The following is a 26,635-nucleotide window of genomic DNA, read 5'->3' on the forward strand; positions in this document are numbered from 1 at the left end:
CACTACATGGCCCATTATGTTTCTTTTTGTAATGATGTGATAATGGCTGTTTAATTAGTCTCTTGTACATTGGCACTGTATGCGATCCACATACAGTTTTTGTATGGGCTTTTAATATATAATGCCCTTTGTATGGCAGTGTATATGATATATTGTGCTTCCATCAGAACTATCCACTGATTTTATTATGCTCATTGGCATTCTCATTTTCCGGTATGCTTGGTACTTCTTACTGGGGTATAAACCAGGAGGGTGTAAAAAATGACTTATTTGGTTCAATTTTATTTGAGTGATATGCAGTGGGGGCCACCAGATTGCCAAGACGTTTTACTTTTCTACATATAAAAAAAAAAAATGTTTTTGAAGCAGTCCCCCAATAATTTTATCTGGCAACAAAATGTCCTAATGTTTTTTGAATTATCCGATTTAAGATCTCTCCATCTTCATTATATTGTGCAGACATAGTTTAATCCTTTCCAATCCAATTTGTATCCTGGTTTTCCTAGGGGGCTTACTCTTTTTCTGCCGTTATACAACGGCGCTATATGCTGGCTAAAGCCAGTACTGCATGAGGTGACACGTTGGATAGGCTCCGACTACAGAGGGGCTGGAAATATACAGTAAGAGCACACCGACGGACGTCTTCCAACATCGGAGCTGTACAGCCTTAAATCATAATGTCTTCAGAGGTCAGACAGTGGATTGGAAAGGGTTAATTATTTTACAGTCTTCCCCTTTGTTGTTGATTATTATATTTTCTTGCAAGAGTTTCTCTGGGGAGTTTAGACATTTTCTCCATAGTTTTTTTTTCTAAATAGGACACCCCAAAGCTATTTTCTGGAGGGCCTACACCCATAAAAACACTTCAATTTGGCACAATTTCTCCTCAATCGCATGAATTGGCATTTTGGTATATTATCAAGCCATGCTGGTAAGTGGAAACTGGTAGTTATGTTTAGGTTAACTATAGGTTTCTGTTAAAGAGGTTATAGCCAGTTAGACTGGTCTGAACGGTGGGTCCATCTTTGTCACTGTCGGGTCACAGCACCCATCCGCAGTGACATCAAATTGCGATGGAGCAGCAGTCTCGCATGCGCAGTGCCGTTTGGTTCACTTCAATGGGACAAAAATAGCCAATTACAAGAACTCAACTATCTCCGTCAGCCACACTAAAGATAAATGGAGCGCCATCTCACATGCGCAATAGCTGCTCCATTCAATCTCCTTCTCACTAAGGAGGGTGCAGCAAGCGTGCCGTGAGAAGAAGAGGGGGGGGGGGCATTGGACCTCTGTTCTCAAGAACAGTGAAGGTCTCAGTGGTGAAACCTCCACTGTTCTCAAGAACAGAGGTCCATTGCTCAATTAGACCTTTATCATCTATCTTATGGATATATGATACTAGTCTTTCTTGAGCTAACCTCTTTAAAAGTTGATCCCTTAATACAAAAAGTCCAGCATGTCAAGCATCACATTAAAAAGTTTATTATGCAAAACGTCAGGCATAAAAACCCGACATTGTAGTGTCTGTCCATGCCGTAGAGCTGCCGCCCATCTGCTTTTTCCTCTCACAAAAATAGCGCTGCGGAATAAGTTGGCGCTATCCAAATACAGATTATTATTAGATCCAAAAAATTAATTTGTTCTACTGAAAGTAGTTGTAAAATAAAGATAAAACTCATTTTTATTAATTAAGAAAAACTCCTGTAGAGCCAATGAATCCGTATTCCAAATAAACTCAACATGGTTGCTAAAATATTTCCAGAGGACGAGATTTGCACAAGGCCGCACCTGAGGGAAGGTAAGTAAATCCTGCCATTTGCTCACATAAAGGCTGGCATAACTAGGTGCAGATCTTGTCCCCATAGTATCCCACATGTTTGTAGGTAAAAATCTTCCTCAAGACCTAAAATAATTCTGGGTTATGATGAACACTACGTATCCTTCCATAAAATCCACATAATTATTTGGGATACCCCAGGTCTTTGGATGTGAGGCCATAAGATTTTTTTTTTCTTTAAGGCAAATACTATGACAACGGATCGGGTGGTTTGTAGAAAGCGTATTATAGACTACAATATTTCATTACATAAACCATTTTGGCCATTGTGAAAGACGGGCAAGTCTAATTTAGTTTGGTACAGATTTTTGTAACGGGCATGTATTTGCCATGCTTTTATGTCTTTTGGTTTTTACATAAATCTGTCCGATTTACTTTTTTCTGACCCCACCTCAAGCTTGCACTCTATACCTCAATTTACCATTTTTTGAGGTGCGTGACACTAGGGCTTTACTAATGTCACTGCCACCCTTTTAAATTAATTTGTTTTTTTACCTGTTACATAATGAAAGTTATGCTTTATTCACGGTTTAACCCCTTAGTGACGGCGCTATCGTAAAACTACGTCCTGCTGTTGCAGGACGTGTATGGAGGGAGGTAGCGCCGCTATCTCCCTCCATACAGCACGGGCGTCAGCTGTTTATTACAGCTGACACCCACGGGCAATAGCCGCGCTCGGCCGTTCGGCAGATCGCGGCTATTAACCCTTTAAATGCCGCTGTCAATTCTGACAGCAGCATTTAAATCCCCTGAACGCTGTTTGGGGGTCCCGCACGGCCCCCCCGTGGTGAGATCGGGGGAGCCGTGCAGGTGTCATGGCAGCCGGGGGCCTAATGAATGGCCCCAGGGCTGCCTTAGCAGACTGCCTATCAAGCCATTCACACAGGGTGGCTTGATAGACTGCCTGTAAAAAAGCAGTATGACGTAATGCTGTAGCATTACGTCATACTGCAGGAGCGATCAAAGCATCGCATGTTAAAGTCCCCCAGGGGGACTTCAAAGTAAAGTAAGAAAAAAGATCAATAAAGTTTTTTAAATTGTAAAAAAAAAGTTATAAAAGTTTAAATCACCCCCCTTTTGCCATATCAATTATTAAAAAATCGAAATCATAGAATAAAAATATGTATTTGGTATCGCCGCGTCCATAAAAGTCCGATCTATCAAAGTAGCACATTATTTTTCCTGCACGGTGAATGTCGTCCGAAAAAAAAATAAAGAACGCCAGAAATACACTTTTTTAGTTACCCTGTCTCCCAGAAAAAATGCAATAAAAAGCGATCAAAAAGTTGTATGTACTCCAAATTGATACTATCAGAAACTACAGGACATCCCGCAAAAATTGAGCCCTTGCTCAACTACGTCGACAGAAAAATAAAAAAAGTTATTGCGCGCACAAAATGACCGCAGAAAATAATTGAAAAAAATTAAATATTTAAAAAAAAATACAAGTACTACAGCAAAAAAAAACTATATAAGTTTGGTATCGTAGTAATCATACTGACCCATAGAATAAAAATATCAGGTCGTTTTTGTTGCAGTTTGTGCGTCGTAGAAACAGGACGCACCGAAAGATGGTGGAATGTCAATTTTTTTTCCATTTCTCTCCGCTAAGAATTTTAAAAAAGTTTTTCAGTAAATTATATGGTACAATAAATAGTGCCATTGAAAAATACAACTCATCCCGCAAAAAACAAGAAGGCCTCATACAGCGACGTCGATGGATAAATTAAGGAGCTACGATTTTTTAAAAGGGAGTAGGAAAAAACAAAAATGGAAAAAACCAAAAAAGCTCCGTCACTAAGGGGTTAAACTCCAATTCTTTTCCTCTTGTCAGCGAGACCTTCTACATACATTCCCAGTAGTTTCACCAGTGGAGCCCCCTCCCCTTTATACAGAATTGTTGTTTTAATGGTTTTGTAAAGCTTGACAGCACAACAAACTATGCATTTGCATTAAAATTGCAATTATCACATGGTGTAGTTTGAAGAAGAAATAGAGTCCTTAGGAACAAACCTCAGAAACCCACATGGATCCCACGTTGAGAGAGGAACCCTAAAGAGATGAACAGAGAACAGTTCAATACATGGCACTGTAATATGGTTCTCTGTGAAATTAGCAGTTCGTTATTGCCACCTAGCTGTGGAGTGTGATACAACAATTAATACCATACAAAACACAATATACAAAACTTCATTTCTTATATACTTTTGTAAAATAATGCTACAATGTGCAATTTTTTTAAATACATTTTTTTTATCCCAGTAGGGAACTTCACAACGCAATCATTAGTTATATAATCATTTGGTATACTCAATGTATGAAATCATTGTTGCCCATCAGTAATGAACTGACAGGCAATTAAGTTATGCCTCTAGCACCAATTGCCAGGGCAACACACTGGTGCCCCACAGTTATGGCACAGGAAGCTAATGGGCTGACAGAGGAAACCTAGATGCTATGGTTTCAAAAGATCTCTACACAACAGGGAGTTTCAATCCATTGTAAGGATCAGTAGGAAAACTTCAGGAATTCATTTTAATAGTGATGTTAGAATTAAAACTATGATCAACCAAAAATGAAATATTGAACGTAGATGGTGGATTTAAAGCGCATAATAGCGGCATTAAGGCTGGCTTCACACAGGGCGGATTCCCGTCGGAAATCTCGCGGTTTGGCCGCAGCAAAAACCGCAAGATTTCCGCCAGGAGAACCGCCGCGCTTTAAGCCGCGGCGGCTTTGAAGCGGCCCGGCCGCTTGCTTTTCCGTTGCAACCGGCGCTCCCATAGAGGAGAGCGCGGCCGCGACGAAAATAAACACAAAAAAAAAAGTAAATAGACATGCTGCATCTTCTGAAACCGCAGACACGGTTTCAGCCGGATTTACCGCAGCGGATTGGCCGTCCCGTGTGGACGAGGTTTCTGAGAAATCTCGTCCACATGGCTGGCTAATCCCGAGATTAGCGGCCGCGGGCAGATTTGCCGCGGCCAAATCCGCCCTGTGTGAACCCAGCCTTAAAGGGTTAGCAGCTCCGATGAGCGGCGCTGTTTATCGAAGCTGTTGAAGGCAGGTGTCGGCTGTAAGAAACAGCCGCATTGTATGGAGCGGGATCGACTCCCGATTCTCCTCTGTACAAACCCTTAACCTCGAGGACATAACTGTACATCCTGTAGCATTAAGGAGTCAATTGCAGAGAGTGAATTCTGACAACATATTCCCTTGAAGGTTAATTTACATGTAGTGATTATAGGTATAATTCAAATCAAAACTAGCAAACACAATAATAATTATTCTGTTAAAATAAAGTCAACAAACTAAATAATTTCTCTTTTCTAAAACTATTATTTTTGTTACATGTATTGTCCATCTTTTTAGATTGTCAATTAACTGTTAATTGTAAATGGCTGTAATAAGACTTTTTACTATGAAACTGTATAAAGCTAAAATCCAGAATCTGCTTTTCAAGTAATCTTTAGATTATGTATGCGATCATTTCTTTTGCAAATTGCTGTTCAATAGTTACAGTTTGACAACTGTAAGTGCAGCTGAAAATTGGGGAAAAATCCAACCCCAAATGTGTTTAGAAATTTGCACAGAGCGATGAGAAAAAAATAGATTATACCTACCCGATAATCGGGTTTCCAGGAGTCTCCACGACAGCACCAATTGAGATTGCCTCCTCCTGATAGGACAGGAACATACTGAGAGGTTAAAAGCCCCCCCCCCCCCGCCCCCCTTCCCCACTTTCCTCAGTGGATTCTAACGAATTGCCGGGGTAGGAGCTCAACTTAAATTCTTTCCCTAACTGGGATTTTTTTTTTTTTGAGGGGAAATTATATTCTATAATTTCTTTACTATGTTCTTAGGGGGGGAAAGGTACGGGTGCTGTTGTGGAGACTCCTGGAAACCCGATTATCGGGTAGGTATAATCTATTTTTTCCCCAGTCGTCTCCACGACAGCACCAATTGAGACGTACCAACTAACGTTTCCCTAGGGTGGGATTGCTGCCGAGAGGACTTTGCGGCCGAAGGCCATGTCCTCGTCCTGCTGCACTTTTACCCTATAATGTTTAATGAACGTGTGGGGGTTTTTTTCTCCAGACTGCGGCCTTGCATATCTGCTCGACAGAAGCTGAGCTATGTTCAGCCCATGAGGATGCTACTGCCCTTGTAGAATGGGCTTTAAGAGCTAAGGGGATTTCCTTTCCGAGGGCCTTATAGGACTCTATGATGGCCAGGCGGATCCACCTGGCTATGGAGCTTTTTGCCGCTTTGTTCCCTTTATTTGGGCCACTGAACTGGACGAACAAGTTGTCGTCCCATCTCCAGTGGCTTGTCACCTCTATGTAGCCTAGGACTGCTCTCCTAACGTCCAGGCAGCTTAGTGTTTTTTCTTCCTCGTTTTTAGGTTTACTAAAAAATGAGGGAATTATTAGGTCTTGGGACCTATGAAAATGTGATACCACTTTTGGCATCACAGGGTCCGTTTTAAATACTAATTTGGTGTCCGAGATTTTTAGGAATGGGTGGCGAATGGATAAAGCCTGAAGCTCACTAACCTGCCTTACGGACGTGATGGCATTTTTATCGGTAGTGCTTCGATCGGCTCGAATGGTACCGCTGTCGTGGCCCTTAGGGCCCAATTAAGGTTCCAGTCTGGAACAAGGTTTATGGGTCTAGGTCGTAATCTAGCTGCTGCTGTCAGGAACCTGTTGACCCATCTATTGCCCCCGAACTTTGTGTCGCATATGGCGCTAAGGGCTGCGACCTGGACCTTCAGGGTACTTGGAGAGAGGCCCATCTGTAGGCCCTCCTGCAAGAACTCTAAGATCAAAGGGATGTCCGGGATAGAATCCCCGGAATCCCTTTCCTGTCTCCATGAGGAAAACCTTCTCCAAACCTTCTGGTAGATAAGGTGGGTCGTCTTTTTTCTGCTGGACATTAACGTTTCTACCACTCTCTCTGAGAATCCCTTCCCCCTTAGTGAGGATTCCTCAAGAGCCATGCTGTTAAGTGGAGTCTGTCTAAGCCCGGGTGGTTCAGTGGCCCCTGTGATAGCAGATCTGTCCAGGTAGGAAAGGTGACTGGGTCCTGGACGCTCAATGTTGTCAGAAGACCGAACCAACTTCTCTTGGGCAAGAAGGGGGTCACCAGGATTAGCGTGCATACCTGGGTTCTGAAATGTTGTAAAACTCTGGGGATCAGCGGTATCGGAGGGAAAGCGTACGCCAGCCCCTCTCCCCAGTCCTGGCCTAGGGCGTCTATTGCTGTAGGACGATCTCCTGGCCGGAGGGAGAAGAAATTTCCTACTTTGGCGTTCTCCCTGGTTGCAAACAGGTCCAATTGTGGGATCCCCCACCGGTTGGTCAGGGTTCTGAATGCTTCCAGGGAGAGAGACCATTCTCCTGGGTCTATTTGCCTCCTGCTGAGAAAATCCGCTTTTTAGTTTAGCATCCCCTTTAAGTGTGTTGCCGTGATCGAAAGGATCCGGCCCTCTGCCCAGTGGAAAATGTTCTGCGAAATGTTTTGCAGGGCAGGAGACCTTGTGCCCCCCTGGTGCCGAATATGGGCGACCGTGGTGGTATTGTCCGACAGTATCTTTATATGCTAGTTCCGTAGCAAGTTTCCTAACTGCTGTAGGACCCGCCATACGGCCTGTAGCGCTCTGTAATTGGAGGATTGTTCTTTTATCCTTTGAGACCACGGGCCCTGAAAGAACTGGTTCCCCACATGCTCTCCCCATCCCCAGGTGCTTGCGTCCGTTGTGATGTGTGTGGCTGGGTTTTATAGCCAATGAACCCCTTTCTGCAGGTTCGCTGGGGATGTCCACCAACGCAGGGACGTTTTCACTGTGTTTGGGATATACATTTTTGTCCCTAGCGTGGACTGCTTTTTGTCCCACGTGGATAGGACTGAGGCCTGCAGAGCTCTAGTGTGAGCCTGGGCCCATGCTACTCCGGGAATGCATGACGTCAGGCTTCCCAGGAGAGACATGGCTTCCCGAATTGTGCATGATCGTTTCTGTAGGAAGGATTTGACCAGCCTTCGGATTTTTTGTATTTTTTCCCCGGGCAGGCAGGAGCATTGTAATTCTGAGTTGAGCGTTATGCCCAAAAACATCTTCTTCCTGTCGGGGTCAAAGCTGGATTTTTCCCAGTTTATGATCCATCCTAGCGACTGGAGTTCTAGCACTATCTCTAGGTGTTTCGTTAGCAGTTTCCTGGACTCTGCTATTATCAAAATATCGTCCAGGTAGGGTATTATTAGGATCGACTTTTTCCTCAGGTAGGCGGCTACCTCTGCCATAATTTTGGTAAAAATTCCGGGTGCTGAGGAGATCTCGAAAGGCAGGCACCTGAATTGGTGGTGCTCTATTCCTTTGCCCATATCCACTGCGAACCTTAGGTATCTTTGGGACCCCTTGTGGATCGGTACGTGGAAATAAGCATCCTTCAGATCGATGGATGCCATGTAGGCCCCTTTGGGAATCAACTTTATCGTTGAGGAGATGGACTCCATTTTGAATTTCCTGTATCTGATGCAGACGTTCAGAGGCTTCAGATTCACTATCATCCGCTGTTTCCCGCAGGGTTTTCTTACTAGGAAGAGCCTGGAATAATGGCCCTGGGTTTCCTCGTTTCGCGGTACGGGGGATATTGCGTTTAGATGTTGCAGGTCCCGAACGCTTTGCCTTAGTAAGTGTAACTGTTGCCCTGAGCCTCCTGTAATAACGGATTTCCTTCTGGGGAGGGACACCAGTTCTATCCGGTATCCCTGCTGTAAGATCTTTGGGATCCATGGGCCTTCGCAAATTGCGGCCCATTGATCCACAAAGTTCCCCAGCCTTGCCCCTACGGAGCTGGCGTCAGGGTCTCTGCTTGGGCTCCCCCTGGTGGGGGTTAAAGAGGATATTTCTTCCTCTGCCCCCCTTGGGGTAACTCCAGCGGCCTGTCTTGCCCTTGCCTCGGTAGGCCTCGGGCTGTTGCACTGGGATTCGGAAGGTCTTCCCTCTCTGCGGTTTTCCTTCCGGGAATCCCCTCTTTTTGTCGGCCACCTTCTCCAGGATCTTGTCTAGGTCTGGTCCGAACAAAAACTGACCGTAGAACGGGAGGGCGCATAGCTTATTTTTAGAGGCTAGGTCGCCTGACCATGATTTCAGCCATACCACTCTTCTGGCTGAGTTAGATCAGGCTGTAGCTTTTGCCGAGAGTTTAACCGTTTCGGCCGCGGCATCCGCTAGGAAATTTGTTGCCATACGCAGGATAGGAAGAGAATTTAGGATCTGTTCCCTTGGCGTCCTATTGGTTAAGTGTAGCTCCAGCTGTTCTAGCCATACCCCCAGAGTGCGTGCCACGCAAGTGGCTGCGATCCCTGGCCTAAGTATGTTTGCCGCTGCCTGCCATGATTTTTTTTTAGAAGGCCTTCAGCTTTGCGATCCATGGGATCTTTTAACTGTGCGGCGTCCTCAAAGGGCAGGCTCGTCCTCCTAGCTACTTTGGCCACTGGGACGTCTACCTTGGGTACCTCCTCCCAGCTTGCGCAAACTTCCTCCTCGAATGGGTACCTTCTTTTTACACCTCTAGCGGAGAAGGAACCTGCGTCTGGTTTCTTCCACTCCTTTTGGATAATTTTAATGATATTTTTGTGGACAGGGAAGGTATGTTTACGCCTCTCCCCTAGTCCCCCAAATATCTCATCTTGTAGGGTACGTGGTTCTCTGGGCTCTTCCATTTTTAGTGTAGCCCTGACTGACTTAATCAATTCCGTTAAGTCGTCCTGATGAAATAGGTATCTTTTGTAGTCCTCCTCATCTGAGGACTCCTCGGCCGCCTGTTCCTCTTGCTCCGATCCGATAGAACTCTCGGAGTCGGAAGGCTCGTCGGGAACATACGCCTTTTTCTGGCGTTTAGCTGGCGGCGCCAGCTGTGACGTTAGGGCTGATCTAACCTCCTCTTTCACCAGCTTCCTAACGTCCTCCATGAATCCCCCCGATTCCTCTTTGACTAGCCTAGCTACGCATGCCTTGCATAGAGGCCTCTGGTACGTAGCTGGCAGTCTCGTCCTGCACTCCACGCATTTTTTGAGTTTTGCTCTGGGGGGGATGTCTTTTTTTTATCCCCCTGACAAAAAAGGGAAAGTATTTTTTGTGGGTAAATATGCATTTTTTCCATATACAATACATTGGATTTTGCATTTGTATTTTTTGCCGCACTGGCTACTTACGGCCGCTGAGGCTGAGGTTTCAGCTATCTCTGGGGCTGGAGCACTCATTACTATACAGGTGCTGCAGACACCCAGCGACCTGTAGTGCTGGTCCACCTTCTGGCTTCTCTCAGGTTCCTTTATTTTAAATTTTCGCGCTCCTGCGCTAAGCCCCACCCCCTCCGTGCGCCTCCTGGTGCGGCCGCGATGACGTCATCGCGCTGGACACGTGACGCGATGCCCCGACCCCCGCCGTCAAGGGGCTTCCTGGAGCACCGCGCTGTAACTGCAGGGAGGAGGAGGGGGACTGAGGCTCCCGCTTTGTACCCCCCATGGGCCGCCGCGGGAGGAACCTGGCCCGGGGGTTACCACCCCATGTGGTGTCCCGGGAGTCGTCTGGCTGGGAAGGGAGCACAGGCTGACCCACTGCCCTCCGATCCGCCTGTGAGTAGCTTCTGGCTGGCTTCTCCACCAGCCCTCCTCAGAGATCCTGCATCCTGGCAGGACAGGAAGACACTGAGGAAAGTGGGGAAGGGGGGGGGGAGTTTTTAACCTCTCAGTATGTTCCTGTCCTATCAAGAGGAGGCAATCTCAATTGGTGCTGTCGTGGAGACGACTGGGGAAACAAAAGTTATACCTACCTCCCCTATACTCCACCCCTCCTGTTTCGCTGGTGCCCAGTCCCCTGCTGCTCTCTATTTTGGACCATGATGTAACAAGGGTATATTTTGTACTACTGGATGCATTTTGTAGTGATTGATGCAGCATTCCTGCTTATTTATTATATGCGCTGTACTTCAGCTTAAACGGGTTACATATTCCTTGTATGGGACTGAGGTAGAAGGAGCTCATATTATGTAGCACTTAAGAGCTTTTTTAATGTTTTTAACTGTGAATTTCAGAGTGATTGTTAGTCATTATCCAGCTATCACATAAGCAAATGCTGTTTGAAAGTCAGTGATCCTTTAAATTTAACCCAACTATAATCTCAGCTCTTCCGTATATATGTTAAGGCCCAATTACACGTAACGATTACTGTTTAAAATTCATTTAAATGAATGAATTTGAGCAATAATCGTTCAGTGTGAATGTGGGGGAAAAAATTAAAAAATTAAAAAAAATAAAATAAATAAATAAATCGCTCACTCGTCGTTTGCGGTTGTTTTAGCTGACTTTTCAGTCAGCTTAAATAACCTTGTTGGTTTGCCGGCTTCTCATCCAGTGTAAATGCTCCCCACTCAGTGATTCCCATAGGAGGTGAAGTGCTGAGCGAGAAGCGGACGACAAGCCCACGATCCAGCAGCAAGTCTTTCTGTGTAAACTCTCTGCACGAGCGCTGATGACCTTAGCGGTGATGTCAGTGCTTGTGCAGTCGTTTAAAAGACAGTTGGCCCGTGTAAAAAGGCCTTTACTCACCTGATTATATACTTGGTTCTTTATCCTAAACCATGCACCATCCTTGTACTTATATTCTGAAGGCGATAAAAAATTTGCTGAATACTCAGTTTTTGCTTTCCTGGAATGCAAGAAATTGACATATTTTCAACATCAGTCTGTTTTATACATAATGCGTCCATAGCATTTATCTAGCTAAGAGCATAAAAAGTTCAAAAAGTTACAGTAATTTTGGTGTTGTTAAGTATCTGCAATACTTTTTTAGTGTATATAATGAACTGAAAAGAATGTTGAAACATCTCCCAGGCTTACGCTTAGCTTATTATCCCGCAGAGGTGATATATAAGTAAAGGAAGGCTCATTTACATGAACCAATTGGCAAGAAGTGATCAAAAATCATAATATCTGTACACTGAAGTTATGGCCCCTGTGGACCGTTGGGTAATGGCTACCCTGTATGAAAGTAAAAGTGAGATATAGAAATCGGTCAAATACTCTAGACATAATATACAAAATTACTTTAAAGCTGTGTTCCCACATAAGAGAAAACACTCGCGGCTGAGACTCCGCCCAACTGTGGCTGCCAGCAGTCAAACAATCTTGCTCACCTTATATGGAAGATCATATTGCTATTGGCAGGCATGGCTGGACGGAGCCTCAGCTGCAAGAGTTTTCTCTTATGGGGGAACGCACCCTAACACTAGAAAGAGAATGTCTTATACCTATAATACTTGGGAGTTTTGAGTTGTTGAAGGAATTGCTCTTTAAGAATCTTTCGATTAACTATTTCTTCTTGTTCTTTCTCGGATGTATCCATGCAAGCAAGGCCAGTTTCAAGTGTACTATTGTCTTTCTTTTTATCCTAGATGAAATGATTAGTTGAATTATGTCCAGTGGTAAAAATGAGCATTGTTTAGTACAAAAGCATCAATAAAAGAAATCCTTTCACAAAAAAATTAACTTTTTTAAATTTTTCAAGTGACATTTCTACATGAGGTATTGTTTTTGTACAAATTGCATTTTTCAATAATGCCAGTTAATGTACCATATAATACATTGGAAGACTTTAGGGTGAAGGGAGAGAAAAAAAACACACAATTGTACCACTTGGGGAGGGAGGGGTGGGGAATTTACATCATTCATGGTAAAAATGACACGTTGTCTTTATTCTGTGGGTGAGTACAGCTATAACACATTTATATCGCTTTTTTACATATAATAAAACTTTAAAAAGAAACAAACTACTTTCTGTTCGCAATTATTTAACCCCCAAAACTTTCTTTATTTTTCCGTTTATAGGCCTGTGTTTCTTGCAGGGTGTAGTTTGAGATGGTACCATATTGGGGAACAGAGGACTTTGATAGCACATTTTCATGTACAGCGAGTGACTAAGGCCTTAGTCACACAGGCGCATCGGCATCCGTACACCGGCGCCGATGCGCCCGTGTGACTGACAGAAGACGGCTGTACCTGAAGACGGCTGTCTCTCTCCAGCGCTGCTGAAAGAACACATGGCAATGGAGCCCGTCACATGTTCTCCTCCCAGCGCTGCAGAGAGACGGCCGTCTTCAGGTACGTCCATCTCCTTCCTGCAGTAACACGGGCACCAATGTGCCCGTGTGACTGAGGCCTAAAACAGCACAGCTGTGCCATTGTGTATTTTTTCTCTTGACAGAGTTAATCATGCAGGATTAATAAGGTGATATTTTAATAAAGTGGACCGTTATAGATGCAACAATACCGGTTTTTAAAGATTTTTGGAAAAGGTTTTTTTTAAAACTTTTAATATTTTTTTAATTTTTACAAAATTAAAAACAAAACCTTGTTTTACTTATTTTAATGTTATTTTTCTATTAATTCCCAAAGGGGACTTGAACTTGCGATTGTCTGATCGCTTATGGAGTATGTTGCAATCCTATAGTATTGCATTATAGTACATTTTATCAGCCTGCTTATTAAAAACATGCCACAGGCAAGAGAAGTTCACGTTGAGGAGTCTTCAGGCTGCCATGACACCTGAACGGCACCTCCACAATTTAATTGCGGGGTTTGCCTATTCTGGACATTCAAATCCTGATTAGAGCATTTAAAGGGTTAACAGCCACGATCAAAGTGCTCTCTGATTGCAGCTATTCCCGGCGGGTGTCTGCTATCAAAAACAGCTGATAACTACTGTGTATGGAGTGGGCTCAGCTCCCAAGCCCACTCCATACACAGCAAGTATATAGTCATCCACAGCCTATGCTAACTGCATAGGGTATGTGCATTTAGGACATATATAATCGTATATGTGATATGATGGGGTTAACGAATATGTACCTACCTACTCAACCAAATTCAGTTCTGTCGAGGGTTAGCTTTAAAACCAAAATATATATATATCAGTTGGATTTTAAAAAGTAGCCACACTTTAAATTTTTTTCTAAAATGTATATTTTTACAATATGTTTTACCAATCTATTCTCTACATTTTTCATTGAAAACCTGTCTTCAGCTAGGAGAAGATGCAGCTAAGAAATCAGTCTTCAGGTAACTAACTGTATAGCTGAACAGGGAGCTCCTGTTTGTGCTCTGCCTGCACTGTCGTCTCTAGTGCAGGCACAGCAGATTACATAAAAGAGTAGATTAATAAAATGTCTGCCTTTTGTTTCATTAAAAGGGTTTTCCAGTGAGAGTAATATTGATCGGCTGGGGACCCCGACCGATCAGCTGAGCCTGCTGTCAGCGCTGCAAATACGCAGAGGTCGGAGCGGAAGCCTCAGTGTAGACCTCCGTGTAGTGGCCGATGCTTGTAACTGCAGGCATGGCTCCCATTGAAATCAATAGGAGCTGTGCCTGCAGTTACAAGTGCCTGCCACTACACAGAGTTCGGCGCAGAGACCTCTGTGAGTAGTATTCTCATTGGAAAACTCCTTTAAATTTATATATAGATTTCCCCCTGTAGTGTCCTCTATGTTTTATATAACTATCATTCCGCTGTCCTCTAGTGCTATGAAGTGAACCTCCCTGTTCAGCTATAAAGCTAAACTAACTAGCTGAAAAGAGGTTATCTACAAAATATATATAACACACAAAACAAGCTGGTTAAACATATTACAAACTGCTTATAATCACCCATCCTGTACATTTTAGATAAAAAAATTTTTTAAGTGTGGCTAGTTTTTAAAGGGGATGTGTCATTGCAAGATATTTAAAGAAAAAAAAAACCAAAATGTCTGGGTGTTAAACAAAAAAAGCATACGCACATTTGTACGGTCCCCATGGAATCCAGCTAAGTAGCTCTTGCGGCCCCGGCCCCCGGCATGGATAACCACCATAAGTCAGTAGATTCCTGCGGCCAACTTTTGGCAAATGTCCAAGCCGGGGGAAAGGGGCCGCCGCTCAGCTGAGTCCCGAGGGGCTTACGATAGGTACATATTCTCTCTTTTTTTATTTTATCTCATGCCCAGATGTAATTTTTTTTTTCTTGTAATGACGCAACCCCTTCTCTAAACCAACGGCATGCACAAGTGAGCACTGTGTAGACAACTGGCAAAATACCTATCCTTTGCCTAGAGGCTGGAATTTCCCTGAAATCAGTGTTTTAATGTGGCACATGCTGTATGCAAATTACTAGCAATCTGTGCAATTAATCCAAACTTTCTCTCCTTTGCCTAAAGATTGAAGTCTTAAATTCAAGCTGCAACGGAGCAGGAGACATCAATTTTTAAGGCAAGGGTGGGGTTGTGTGAACAAAAGGGGAGAGAGCTCAAACAAGTTGCAACTGGTCAGAGCCGTCTCCCCTTCCAGGGAGGATATATGCACTCTGAATGGCACATACATGGGGATTATTTTCTTGTGTTACTGAAGAGGTGAATTAATCACTCCTTGTCTACCTGTCTTTCACACAGGTTAATTCAGAATGTATGAGGGATGAACGATTGTACATACGATCGCTCGTACAAGTTCATCATTTTTAGCACTAGACGTGCTGTCATAAACAATAGTTTATTTATTTTGGCAGCACCCATTATGTCACCGAACCGCACGCGGGGGAACGTGCTCTTATCGCGGCCACATCCAGTCACACTCCTGATTTTGTCGCCATTTTGCAGAAACACACACACAGGCTAACTGTGTGTGCTATTGTTTACTTGCAGTTAGATTTCAAAATTAAAAAGCTCCTACGCGATCAGCCTTTACTACGCGATCAGCCTTTACTACGCGATCAGCCTTTACTACGCGATCAGGCTTTACTTTCTTACCTTCCTCTTGAGAGAATAGTTTTCTTGGTCATACTGTAAAATATGGTTATCTTCCCAGTCTTTCCGTAACTTTGGTCCTTTGGCAGGTGGTGACCCTTTAAACTGACTTTCATATTCAGTGTCTGTCCGTACTTTAATGGTTTTGAATGGGGGGACTGACTGATTCTTATTATGTATGACCTGGTAAATAAAATAATAGAAGTCAATAAATAAATAGAGCCCATACATTTCTGTCATCCCTGTATACTTCCTCTCAATCTTTCAGAAGGCCCAAGTGATGTATGAATTTTGTCTCACACACTCACCAATTTGCAGTAAGTATCCATCTGCATTCGAACAAGGGAAGACATCGAATATAGGCCCAGTGCCCAGGCCAACAGTTAGCCATTACCTCTCTTCCATCCTGACCATATGTCCAATGCTTGAATTAGGGAAATGCTAGGGTGATCACATATGGTAAGTCGCTGCTCTAATTGTCCACTGACTTTAATGCCATTATGTAACAACATAAAAAGGTATTAAAGGGGTTTTCTAGGGAATACTATTGTTGACCTATCCTCAGACTATGTCTTCAATAGCTCATTGGCTGGGGTTTGCCTCCCAAGACCCCAGCTGATCAGCCACCCGCTGTCAGCCCCGCAACACACAGCAGAAGCTGCTATTCCACCCCCAGGGTAGCGGCAGGCACTTGTAACTGTAGGTGCAGCTCCCATTGATTTTATTAAGAGCTGTGCCTGCAATTACAAGTACCAGCCACCACATAGGAGTCAGACTAGCAGCTTCCGCTCCGTACCACTGTGTGTTGCAGTGCTGACAGTGGGCGCCCGATCAGCTGGGGCCCAAGCGGCAGACCCTGGCCGATCAACTATTGATGACCCATCCTGAAGACAGGTCATCAATAATATCTCCCTGGAAAACACCTTCAAGATACATTCCCATATCAAACAATGCATACCAAGGTTTATCATACATATATTATATATTGGCAATATATTAGTAACAGGAAATAAATATGGAGGCATACCTGCTCAGCAGCAAGCAATGGGGAGTTTTCTGTAGGACTCCTTCTTTCAAACTGTCTTCTGTACTCAGATATTTTAAGCGGATGGTGCGAGGGGGCTACATTCAAACCCGCCTTCTTCTGTAGCACTCTGTGAAACTTTACATACAATGTAACTTTATCAGTCTTTATGCCGGCCATTTGTCAGAGTATTTACAAGTAAAATAAAACAGTAATACTTGGGAGGAGGGGTGGGGTGGGGGTATGGCTTGAAGTACTGGAGAGCAGACGCTAGACTAGTGAGATATACCTGGGCCTTCTTTTAACAGGGATACTACACTTCAAAGATTGGGAAAAGCCGTGGCAGATGGGTAACTAAAAGCCCTCTATCAGCCCTGCCATTTTCCCAGACGATCTCCGTCTTTTCCAGCAACTGGTAGAGATCCCGCCGGGAACACCGAGGACACTGTGGTCAACATGCTCAGAACCAGACTCACAATCAGGAGGTCCTCATCACTCTCGGAAAGAGCTCCTGCAGGTGATAGCCCGACCTGCAGTTCTTGTACCTGGCGCAGAGCCTGATCCACCTGGTAGGGTAGGAGCCATCAAACAGAGGCAAGTATGGGACACTCATCTACTGGAACAAGTGCTGCGGAGGGGACACTGAAGCAGAGTCTTCAGCCCCTCAATCAGGTAGCAATACCTTCACAGATCAGCCTGGCAGACTCCCTTGCTCAGCAGTTATTATATTCTGGAACTGGTTAGCCATCATTACCCAAGCATTGCCGTTATTTTCTAAGGTACATTTGTGAGGGTATCTATGACTTGGTTAATCCCACTTAATTTCCTCATCAACTACTATTAGCCTATCTTAAGGCCCATTTACACCAGCCGATGATCGCTTAAAAAAAAAAAAATTATTATTATTAATAATATATAAAAAATTTTTTTTTAAAAACGCTAATCGGCGATCATTTTAGGCATAATTGGTGCATGTAAATGTGTGCTTTTCGGGCACTGCTAGCTGATCGTTAAATTCAGTCCAACCTAAAAATCGTCCTTCACTCTTATCAGCAGTTCTCCACAGAAAGTGCTGATAGCATTGTTTCCCCGTTTGTCCTTTGAGCGATCATCTGCAGGTGTAAATGGGCCTTAACTTACTTAACTTAATAGAAAAGGGTTCTTTGATTTGAAACTGAAAAGATACAAGTAACTATACTCACGTTCATTTTATGAATGGGGGAATAAATCGGGGAAATTACTAGCAAGGGCACTTGGAGATCAAAAAGCAGCCGCATTTTATATCCTCCATTAAAACTTCCTCAGGAGACCGTACTCATTTATGAAAAGCAATCAATTCTTCCTCTCATAGTTACTACACTTCCTTATATAACCTTCTCCACCGCATACAGTCAATGCCCCTCCTAACCAATGTGCACTCTAATGCAATATATTATGGATATCGCTCTACTTCATCTCCCTAGAACTACTTTTTACAGAAAAAGAGATCTCTGAGACAATTAAGTCTCTACATCTTGGGAATAGCCTCGGCCCGGATAGGTTCACTGCTAAATTTTATAAAACCTAGCGGATGGAACTACTCCTCATTCTACTGAAATCCTACAATAGTATCTTTAATTTCACCATCTTCCCTCCTGAATGTCTGCATGCCCACATCACAGTACTCCCGACGGAGGGCAAGGACCCTTCATTATGTTGAAGCTATAGGCCCATTTCCTGGACTAACACTGATACGAAGTTATTTGAGAAGCTACTGTCTACTTGCTTGTGTGGTTTTCTAGGGGCCCTGCTCCATCCGGATCAAGTGGGAGTCTTCCCTACAGGAGAGGCGCAAGATAGTAACACTTAAGACCTTTTCTATCATTCATTATGCACGATCTAAAAGAGTGCCTCTGATGCTCTTAGCATTGGATGCAACAAAGGCTTCTGACCGAGTGGATGAATACGTGCCCAGGCAGGGCTGGCCAACAGATACATTAGAATAGATATCATAGTCATGGAGCATCTGCTGGCATTCTTCTGGGGAAATGCAAATATACGTGATGTAGAGATACGCGACCTCCGGCTCAAATGCTCAGCAATCGCAGGCAATTTGTTTGCATATCCCACGTCTCCACATACCTCTTTATCGTCCCTCATGAGGGTAATTAGGGAGTTTAGTTACTTTAGCAATTACAAGATCAATCTTTCCAAAAGTACAGCTCTGCATATTTCCTTAGATGCTCAGACTGCTCAATCAATATGTACCAATTTTAATTTCCTATGCCAATCCAAAGCTTTTAACCCTTAAGGACCAGGCTGTTTTGTATCTTAAAGACCAGACACTTTTTCGGTATTTTAGCCATGTAGTAGTTTTACTGCCCTATTTTTTTTCCTTTAGCTACCAAAATTATTTTTGCTGTGTTTTTTTTCCCGTGACATATAGGGCGATTTTTTTTTTATTTGACATTTTCCCACTGTAGCTGAGGCATCCATAGGAGCACCTGTTACAGGGAAAAACAGCCCCTGTAGTGACATTAGTCACTGGCAGAGCTAATCAAGGTCTTCTGGAACCCTGTAGCTCTGCTCTCCCAGAAGGCACCTGGCGGTCACTGACTGCCGGCTCACGTAGTGAAAGAATTCCACTTTCACTTTTTAGTACATAATGCTCATTGAGTGAAAGGAAGAGGCAGAAAGGGTTAAAACCCACTTCTCCCTCCTCCTCTGGGTTATCAGCTGTGACTAACAGCTGACAACCCTTCCCGCTTCTGATTGATTGCAGAAGCAGGAGGCTTTAATCCTTGCTGTAATTTTACACACAGCTGGGCTTTAAGCCCGGGACCAAGCACCCTATATTTATAGTGCTTGGTCCTAAATGGGTTAAATACTTGTGCAGGTTCCCACAGATCTTACTGATACATACAGACTAAACTATTTGCCTCTCTTAGGGACTATGCCATCAGACCTTACTAAGTGGGACCTCAAAGACTTTTCATAGCTGGCAAGAATGCACATTCTGAAAATGAATATCCTTCCCTTTTACTATACTTACAGTACCGTAAATGCTCACCATGACTCCACCTAGGTCCTTTTCTGCAAAACCCACACACCTATTCTCTCTCTTTGTCTGGGCCCGTAAACCTCCCCAGGTGACCAAATCCATTCTAGTGAAAGGAAAACTAAACCGCGGGCTCGCATTGCCAGATGGTCTTTCATATTACATGTCTGCGAAGGCAGTTAGAATATTAGATTGGTTCCATCACTGGAAGATGAAACTTCGGGTACATATTGAGGAGGTACTTTCACCACTCCTTTTGCTGATAATTCCATTGATACGTCAAGCACTCTGGACTGATGTGTGTTTTTCTAGTTACCGTTTATTGCAAACAATGGTGGCTCCTAGCTCCGGAGTTGGACTATTCATTTCTGATGGCCCTTTGATACCTACTGTGGGAAGTTTAGATTTCACACTGGGACTCGATGCCACAACCTTTGTAGGAACTTCCTGTGCTGCCCCATCAGTCTCTCATCAGGTTTAGTTTAAGAGGTCTTTTAAATCATATGGGGATTTTGTCCCGGAGTCTGCCCCCTCGCCTACCAAATATCTGCAATGGAGCCACTTCTACAATAGACACAGAACTCAACTGTGTCGGCCTGAATGCCCTTTGAAGCTTTATGCTTGCTTTCAGCGCTTTCAGGCAGCTCAATCTCTATCATATATGATTTAGCACTGAGCAATGTGCCAACACCTACCACAACGTTTATCACAAGCCGGGAGAACTTGGTCAGACATTCTCATCCTCTGACTGGGTAAAATCCTTTATTCTGCCATAAAATGTCAAACTCCTGCAAATATCACAAGACAAACTACAAAATTCTGGTGCGTTGGTACAGAGTCCAACTATATTGTCTTTGTTATTCCCTACTGTCTCAGATGGATGTTGGTGGTGTGGGCAGGCCCAAGGTACAATGGCTCATATCTGGTAGGAATGTCTGACGTTACGGGTCTTTTGGACCAAGGTTATAGACCTAATTAAGAGGATAACGAGAACCCTTGTTCCCAATGATCCTGCCCCACTTGTATTGTCAGAGCTCCCTGGCTCATTAAAGCAGCTTTCTAAAAGTTTGATCAGCTTCCTTCTTATGACAGCACGCCTGGTAACGCCCCATCTCTGTAAGACGACTAGGCCATCTTCCATAATGGAATGGTTTCATGAGATCCTTCATATCCAGGGAATGGAGGAGCTGGTTTCCGATTCACAGACCTCTGCTAAGATCTACTGCATAATTGGGAAACCGTGGCTTGACTTCCTAATTTTTCATCGTCACATTCTTAGAGCCATACCTTTTATAGCCATATGAGGGCTTAGTTTTTTCTTTGCAAAACAACCGTTGATTTTTCTTTAATTACATAATTTTGGGGTACATATAATGTACAACTTTTGTAAAACATTTTAGGAAAAAAAAATACCGCCATTGGTTTTTGGTGCTTTTTAAATGGTACCTTTTGTTGATCAATACCACACTTTGATTGCTTTCTATACTGTTTTTTGTAAGGGCCGGGAGCAGTGCACTGAGCTCCCGCCCCCTCGCCACTATTTGCAATGGGAGGGGGCAGAACTTACCTCCACCCCCATTGTAAACAGTGGTGAGGGGCGGAGAGAGGGCGGGAGCTCAGTGCACTGCTCCCGGCCCGCCTCCTCCCCCTGCAGAAAAGGACACCGTATATCGTCCGGGCTTGAAAACCTGGCCGATATACGGACATCTGAATGAGCTCTAACTGTGTATAACTGATTGACTTCTACATGTGAAGCACACTGAAATTATGGGCTTCACATATAGAAGCTGAATGCCTGAAAACTGCATTGCAAAATCACGGCGCTTCTGGTAAAAACACATGTGGTTTTCAGCAGCATTTTTGATGTACACTTAACATGCAAATCAAAAATGCCAATACAGCCTAATATAGCATCAGAAAAATGTCTGCCAAGAGCTTCTGAACCCTTCGGTCTCTCAATGAGCTGGAGAATTTTCTTCCCAATACACTTACTGTATAACAGCATTTCAAAAGCCAAGACCATATCGTCTCTCTCTTGATGACCTTACTTGGTCTTTATAAATAACACATTTTAATGTTGTACCACTGATGCGGCATTGAGTTACTACTGACATAACTAACAGTTACTACAATGTTTTCTCTTCTTACCCCATTTGTATCTTTTGGCACTTGTTGACTTTTGCTCTTCTCCATTTCTTTGTTCTTGGGTGCGCTAACTTTGGCAGGCTGTATTACGGACACTGCTGCAATGTCATCAACAGACCGAACTCTAGGGACTGCAGGGCTGCCGCTGTCAGACACCATTCTAGGTAGTGTGGAGCGAGATCTAGATTTTTTTTGCACCCTTGGTGCATCTGGCGTGTGCAGCCGCTCTTCAACCACGGAATGCTTTTTACCATTTTCATCCACGTTAGAAGTTTCTGCAGCTAAACTATTATTTTCTTTCCAATTAAATGATTTTGAAATCTGGGGGTTAAAATATGGAACTCTTCGTTTTGAAGGAAAGTTGGGCTCTCTGGTAATACCTTTAGAAGGAAACACGTATTCTATTACAAAGAGACAAGTAATCACCGAATCAGACGTTTGGGGTATTCAATATCAGGCATATTTAGGATTAAACAGTCATTTTACCTAAAATAGAAATGTATACAGTATCACCAGAATGTGTCCTGTGCATTACCATTAACACCAGGGACGCAGACGTTAGGCTCACGAGAAGGTTCCCTAAAGGAATCGTAACTAATTCTCCATGCTGTACCTTCCTAGACAACCCTCAATGAGTGCTGACCTTGTAGATGTGGCTACATAGTTAAAACAGCAATGTATGTATCATTCATAAAGGGTTTGTTATTTTAAAGGGAACCTGTCACCTCCCTACAGCATCGTAAATCAAGTGATGGTGCTGTTAGGGGTGAGGGGTGCTGCAGGGAGCCGGTGGATGTACAGTATTTTTTATACTCACCCGCTCCCTGGTTTCAGTGCTGCCGCTTGGTGGAGATTGGGCGCCACACAAAAATATAACCCTTTCCAGATTGCCATGTGCACGCTCTCCTGTTCAAGTCTATGGGAGAGCGAGCAAAATGACAATCTGAAAAAGAGTAGGATTTTCATGCGGAGCACAATCTTCAGCGGGGGACACCCCAGGGTTTAGGGAGCAAGCGAGTATAACAAAAACATCACCCGTCTCTCTGTCATCTTCCCTAATGGCACCATAATGTAGTTTATGTTGCGGTAGGGAGGGGACAGGCCTCCTGTAAGGGTAATAATCTTCAGCCCTCAAGATCAGCACCAAAGGACCAGTGGGGCTTATTTAATACTGAAACTTTGACAGTCTTCTGGGGCAAATTGCACCAAAAACTGTCAAGCATGCTTTGCGTCACATTCACTATGTATTAGACACTTTCAGGCACTATTTTAACTGTGTCCAACAAAGGGTCATTCCTTCATAGAAAAAGGAACATGGCGGTAATGCGACATTATGCACAGAGCGAGTCTACCACTGTACACGCTTGCAGCAAAAAAGCTTGGACTTATGAATAAAGCTAAACCTGACATAGGCCGGGTTCACAAGAGCGGGTCGTATACTGCAGCGGAAAACCTGCACAATGATCGCAGAAACTAATTGCGTATGGTCCGTGTGAAAGAAAGATCACAAGCAGGGAATGACATCAGGAAATAGCTCAACCCCCTGGAAACATCCGTCTATCACTCAGGCGACATTCTCTTGTGCTGTCGTGGTGAGATGTTCTAAGAGCCTTCAGAACGGGATACTGCTATTTGGGCTTGGCTGGTTTATACTACTTTTTTTTGGAAGTAGTATGAACCACTTTAAAAAAAAAATACTGTTTTTTGTGGAGGAAGGGCCCAGAAGAATAAGTGGAGCTTGCAGACAGTCTGGACGGTTCGTTGCTCCCCAGACTCTGTCCTGCATTGTCTGGCCACAAATTCCTGCTCTCTTTATTCCACTTGTATCTGGTCTCCTAGTAACGTGCATACGAATCTGGGTCCATGTTAATTGTGTATGCACTGCGGATCAAACACATCTAAAGAGATCAATGGCGCCCATAGGTGCGTAATCCGCAGTAAAATAGAGCATGCTTCTTCTTCTGCTCGCGGAAACCGCAATTCCTACCCGCAAGTGTGAGCGAAACTGTAAAAGTCCATGCATTTCAATGCCCGCGTATTACCGTGTACCATAGGCACGGATGGCAATTGCAGAATCCACAAATCAAATCTGCTCGTGTGAGACTGACCTTAGATTAAACAGGTTCCCCACCTTCTCAAAATTTGGTCAGAAACAGAAATGTGCCTGACAAGTAATTATCATTGGGAAATACTATCATGGCGTAAGAGATAACGAAAGCTTCTTTTAGACGTGCCGATTCGTGTTTGCACGAGCAAACGAGTGAGTGACGTCACGCTAGCTCGTTTGTTCTCGTGCAGCCTGTTTAGACAGGCAGATTCATCACTGACTCGTTCAATGTCATTCAGTCTTTCACATTAGCGAATGTGAAAGACTAAACGAGTGCTGTTTAAACGGAACGAGAAGTGAATGAGCTGACAATGATTTTTGGCTCGCGTTTAGACCGAATGATTATCGTTCGCTTTTGCTCGTTTGAATGATATTGGTTCCATCTAAAAGCACCTTAAGGCCGGCTTCACACGAGCGTGACGGGCTCCGCAGCGGAATATTCCGCAGTGAAGCCCGTCACGGCGCCCCCCAGAGACCCCATACTTACCAGCGGAAGGTAGCGTGAAGACGCTTCCCCGCCCACCGCCGTCGCGTCATGTGACACGCCCACCGCGTCACATGACGCGGCCGGCTGTGTCATGTGACGCGGCGGCGGTAGGCGGGGAAGCGTTTTCACGCTATCTTCCGCTGTGTTACAGCGGGAGATCGCGTGAACGGACGGCTTCCATTGACTACAATGGAAGCTGTCAGCGCGTACACCCGCGGCAAATAGAACATGCTGCGGGTGAGGACGGGAGATTTCACGGTGCGAAATTCCGCAGTGGAATTCCGCATCGTGAGCATTGTGCTATTAGGTTCAATAGAATCTAATAGCAGGGGGCAACGCAGCGGATTTTTGGCGCGAATTTACGCGGCGTAAATCCGTTCGTGGGAAGGAGGCCTAAGGCTGGGTTCACAAGGGGAATAATTGCCGTGGATTTGCTGCGTTTTGCCGTTGCAGTTTCCCAGGACGGACAAACTGCTCGTTTCAGTGCAAGCCAAAGTAGATGTGTTTTGGTAAAAAGCTGCTCTCGGTGTGGAATTTTTTCAGTCTGCTGCAGTGCAGAAATGTTGTTGCATCGCGGTTTTTTGAGGACGCAGCCTATTAATTCTTTGGACGTTTCCATGGCGTTTTTTTGTCCATAGGCCTCAATGTAAGTAGCAAAAACTGCGGCTGAAAACGCTGGAAATACTGTAAAAACGCTGCGGATTTCATAACCTGCGGAAATTCCGTGCAGAAAGACTGCCCATAATACACAACAATAAACACAATAACAAACTACGTTGTCAGCGGTTTTGCAGCATAAGCGGAAATTCTGCACAGAGATTCCGCCCCGTGTGAACCCAGCCTAAGAGGCATTGTGTGATGTCTTCCTATCAGTGCACATCATACTTACGCTATACTTTAATGGCCCTTTTACATGAAACGATTATTATCATTCACAATTGCTCAGATTTCCGAGCTCCCACCAAAATCTGAATGCTAATCGTCCTGTCTAAGGGCTGATGCCCACGGATGGATTTCTCCCACATGAAACATGGCGGAAATCTGCCATGCTATCCCGCAGCTATTAGGTTCTATTGAACCTAATAAGCTCAGTGTTCACGCTGTGGAATTCTACCGCAGAATTCCACAGTGTGAAAGAAAAAGCGGCATGCTCCAATTGTTGTGGAAAAACGTGCGTCCGGCTTCCATTATAGCCAATGGAAGCCGGCCATCACGCTATAATTCCGCTGTGAGCACAGTGGAAGTATCGCGTGATTACGCGTCACCGCCCACGTCATTGCTCACTGTCGGCGCGTCACGTGCTGTACTGCGCATGCGCGCCGGCTTCCAAGACAGGACGCGTGTGGCGAATCTGGAGAGGTGAGTATGGGGTCTTTGGGGGAGGCCCCGTGACGGACTCCGCTGCGATATTTCGCTGGCAGAGTCCATTACGGCCGTGGGCATGAGGCCTAATTGCATGCAGCGACTGAACGAGAATTGTTCAGCCATTCAGTGTAAACAGCAGTCGCTCACTTTTGAACAACTGTCTACCTACTGCGAATGGAGGCGGGTGCGGGGAAGAACACTTCCCGGCCCGCAGTGCTGTGAGCGATGCCAACGATACTCGCTCCTGTGTAACATCGTTTGCCCGACAGCTCGTCCCGTGTAAAAGGACCAGAACACTATTAGCTGTGAAACATTTCATTTGTGAGGCTGTTTACTGACTGCGGTCTCTCACCAAGCTCCGAGGTAGGAAGGCCTGCCCATCTAGACATCCGAGGCTGACCTGCGTCATACGATCTCCACTTGAAATTCTTGTCATATTCCGATAGACCCTATATTAAAGAAGAAATTAAATGTTATTCATGAAAGAACGGTCACATCTCCCCAAAGAAGAGCAGTGCCATATAAACCAGTGCAGGCGGCTCATTGCCTGCTGGACAGTTGTCTGGCTCCATCCAGCTGCAGAGGAAGGATCTGTTCACACACCGCTGTTTGATTACACCAGGAAAGTACCTGTAGGCCATGGCCTCCGCAGGACCCCAGAGCGGGCCATGGCCTCCGCAGGACCCCAGAGCGGGCCATGGCCTCCGCAGGACCCCAGAGCGGGCCATGGCCTCCGCAGGACCCCAGAGCGGGCCATGGCCTCCGCAGGACCCCAGAGCGGGCCGAAGAGTGGACTTT

The 26,635-nt window shown here is 44.6% G+C and overlaps 1 protein-coding gene across 4 annotated transcripts in view; it reads right to left on the reverse strand.

The window, feature by feature from the left end:
* MDM1 (Mdm1 nuclear protein) overlaps positions 1-26,635 on the reverse strand; it is a 52,264-nt gene that overhangs the window by 20,127 nt on the left and 5,502 nt on the right. For 3 of the 4 annotated variants that reach the window (XM_066591608.1, XM_066591609.1, XM_066591606.1), the window contains exons 2-8: positions 26,190-26,286; positions 21,882-22,279; positions 16,700-16,834; positions 15,676-15,855; positions 12,154-12,293; positions 11,453-11,552; positions 3,851-3,889 (exon numbers count right to left, since the gene is read on the reverse strand). In XM_066591608.1, the coding sequence (XP_066447705.1) occupies positions 3,851-3,889; positions 11,453-11,552; positions 12,154-12,293; positions 15,676-15,855; positions 16,700-16,834; positions 21,882-22,279; positions 26,190-26,226 (1,029 nt within the window). In that variant the 5' untranslated portion in view covers positions 26,227-26,286. The remainder of the gene's footprint in view (positions 1-3,850; positions 3,890-11,452; positions 11,553-12,153; positions 12,294-15,675; positions 15,856-16,699; positions 16,835-21,881; positions 22,280-26,189; positions 26,287-26,635) is intronic. The other variant, XM_066591607.1, reaches the window with a different exon arrangement.

The sequence above is a fragment of the Eleutherodactylus coqui genome, chromosome 2 (genome assembly GCF_035609145.1).
Source record: "Eleutherodactylus coqui strain aEleCoq1 chromosome 2, aEleCoq1.hap1, whole genome shotgun sequence".
Classification (NCBI taxonomy): Eukaryota; Metazoa; Chordata; class Amphibia; order Anura; family Eleutherodactylidae; genus Eleutherodactylus; species Eleutherodactylus coqui.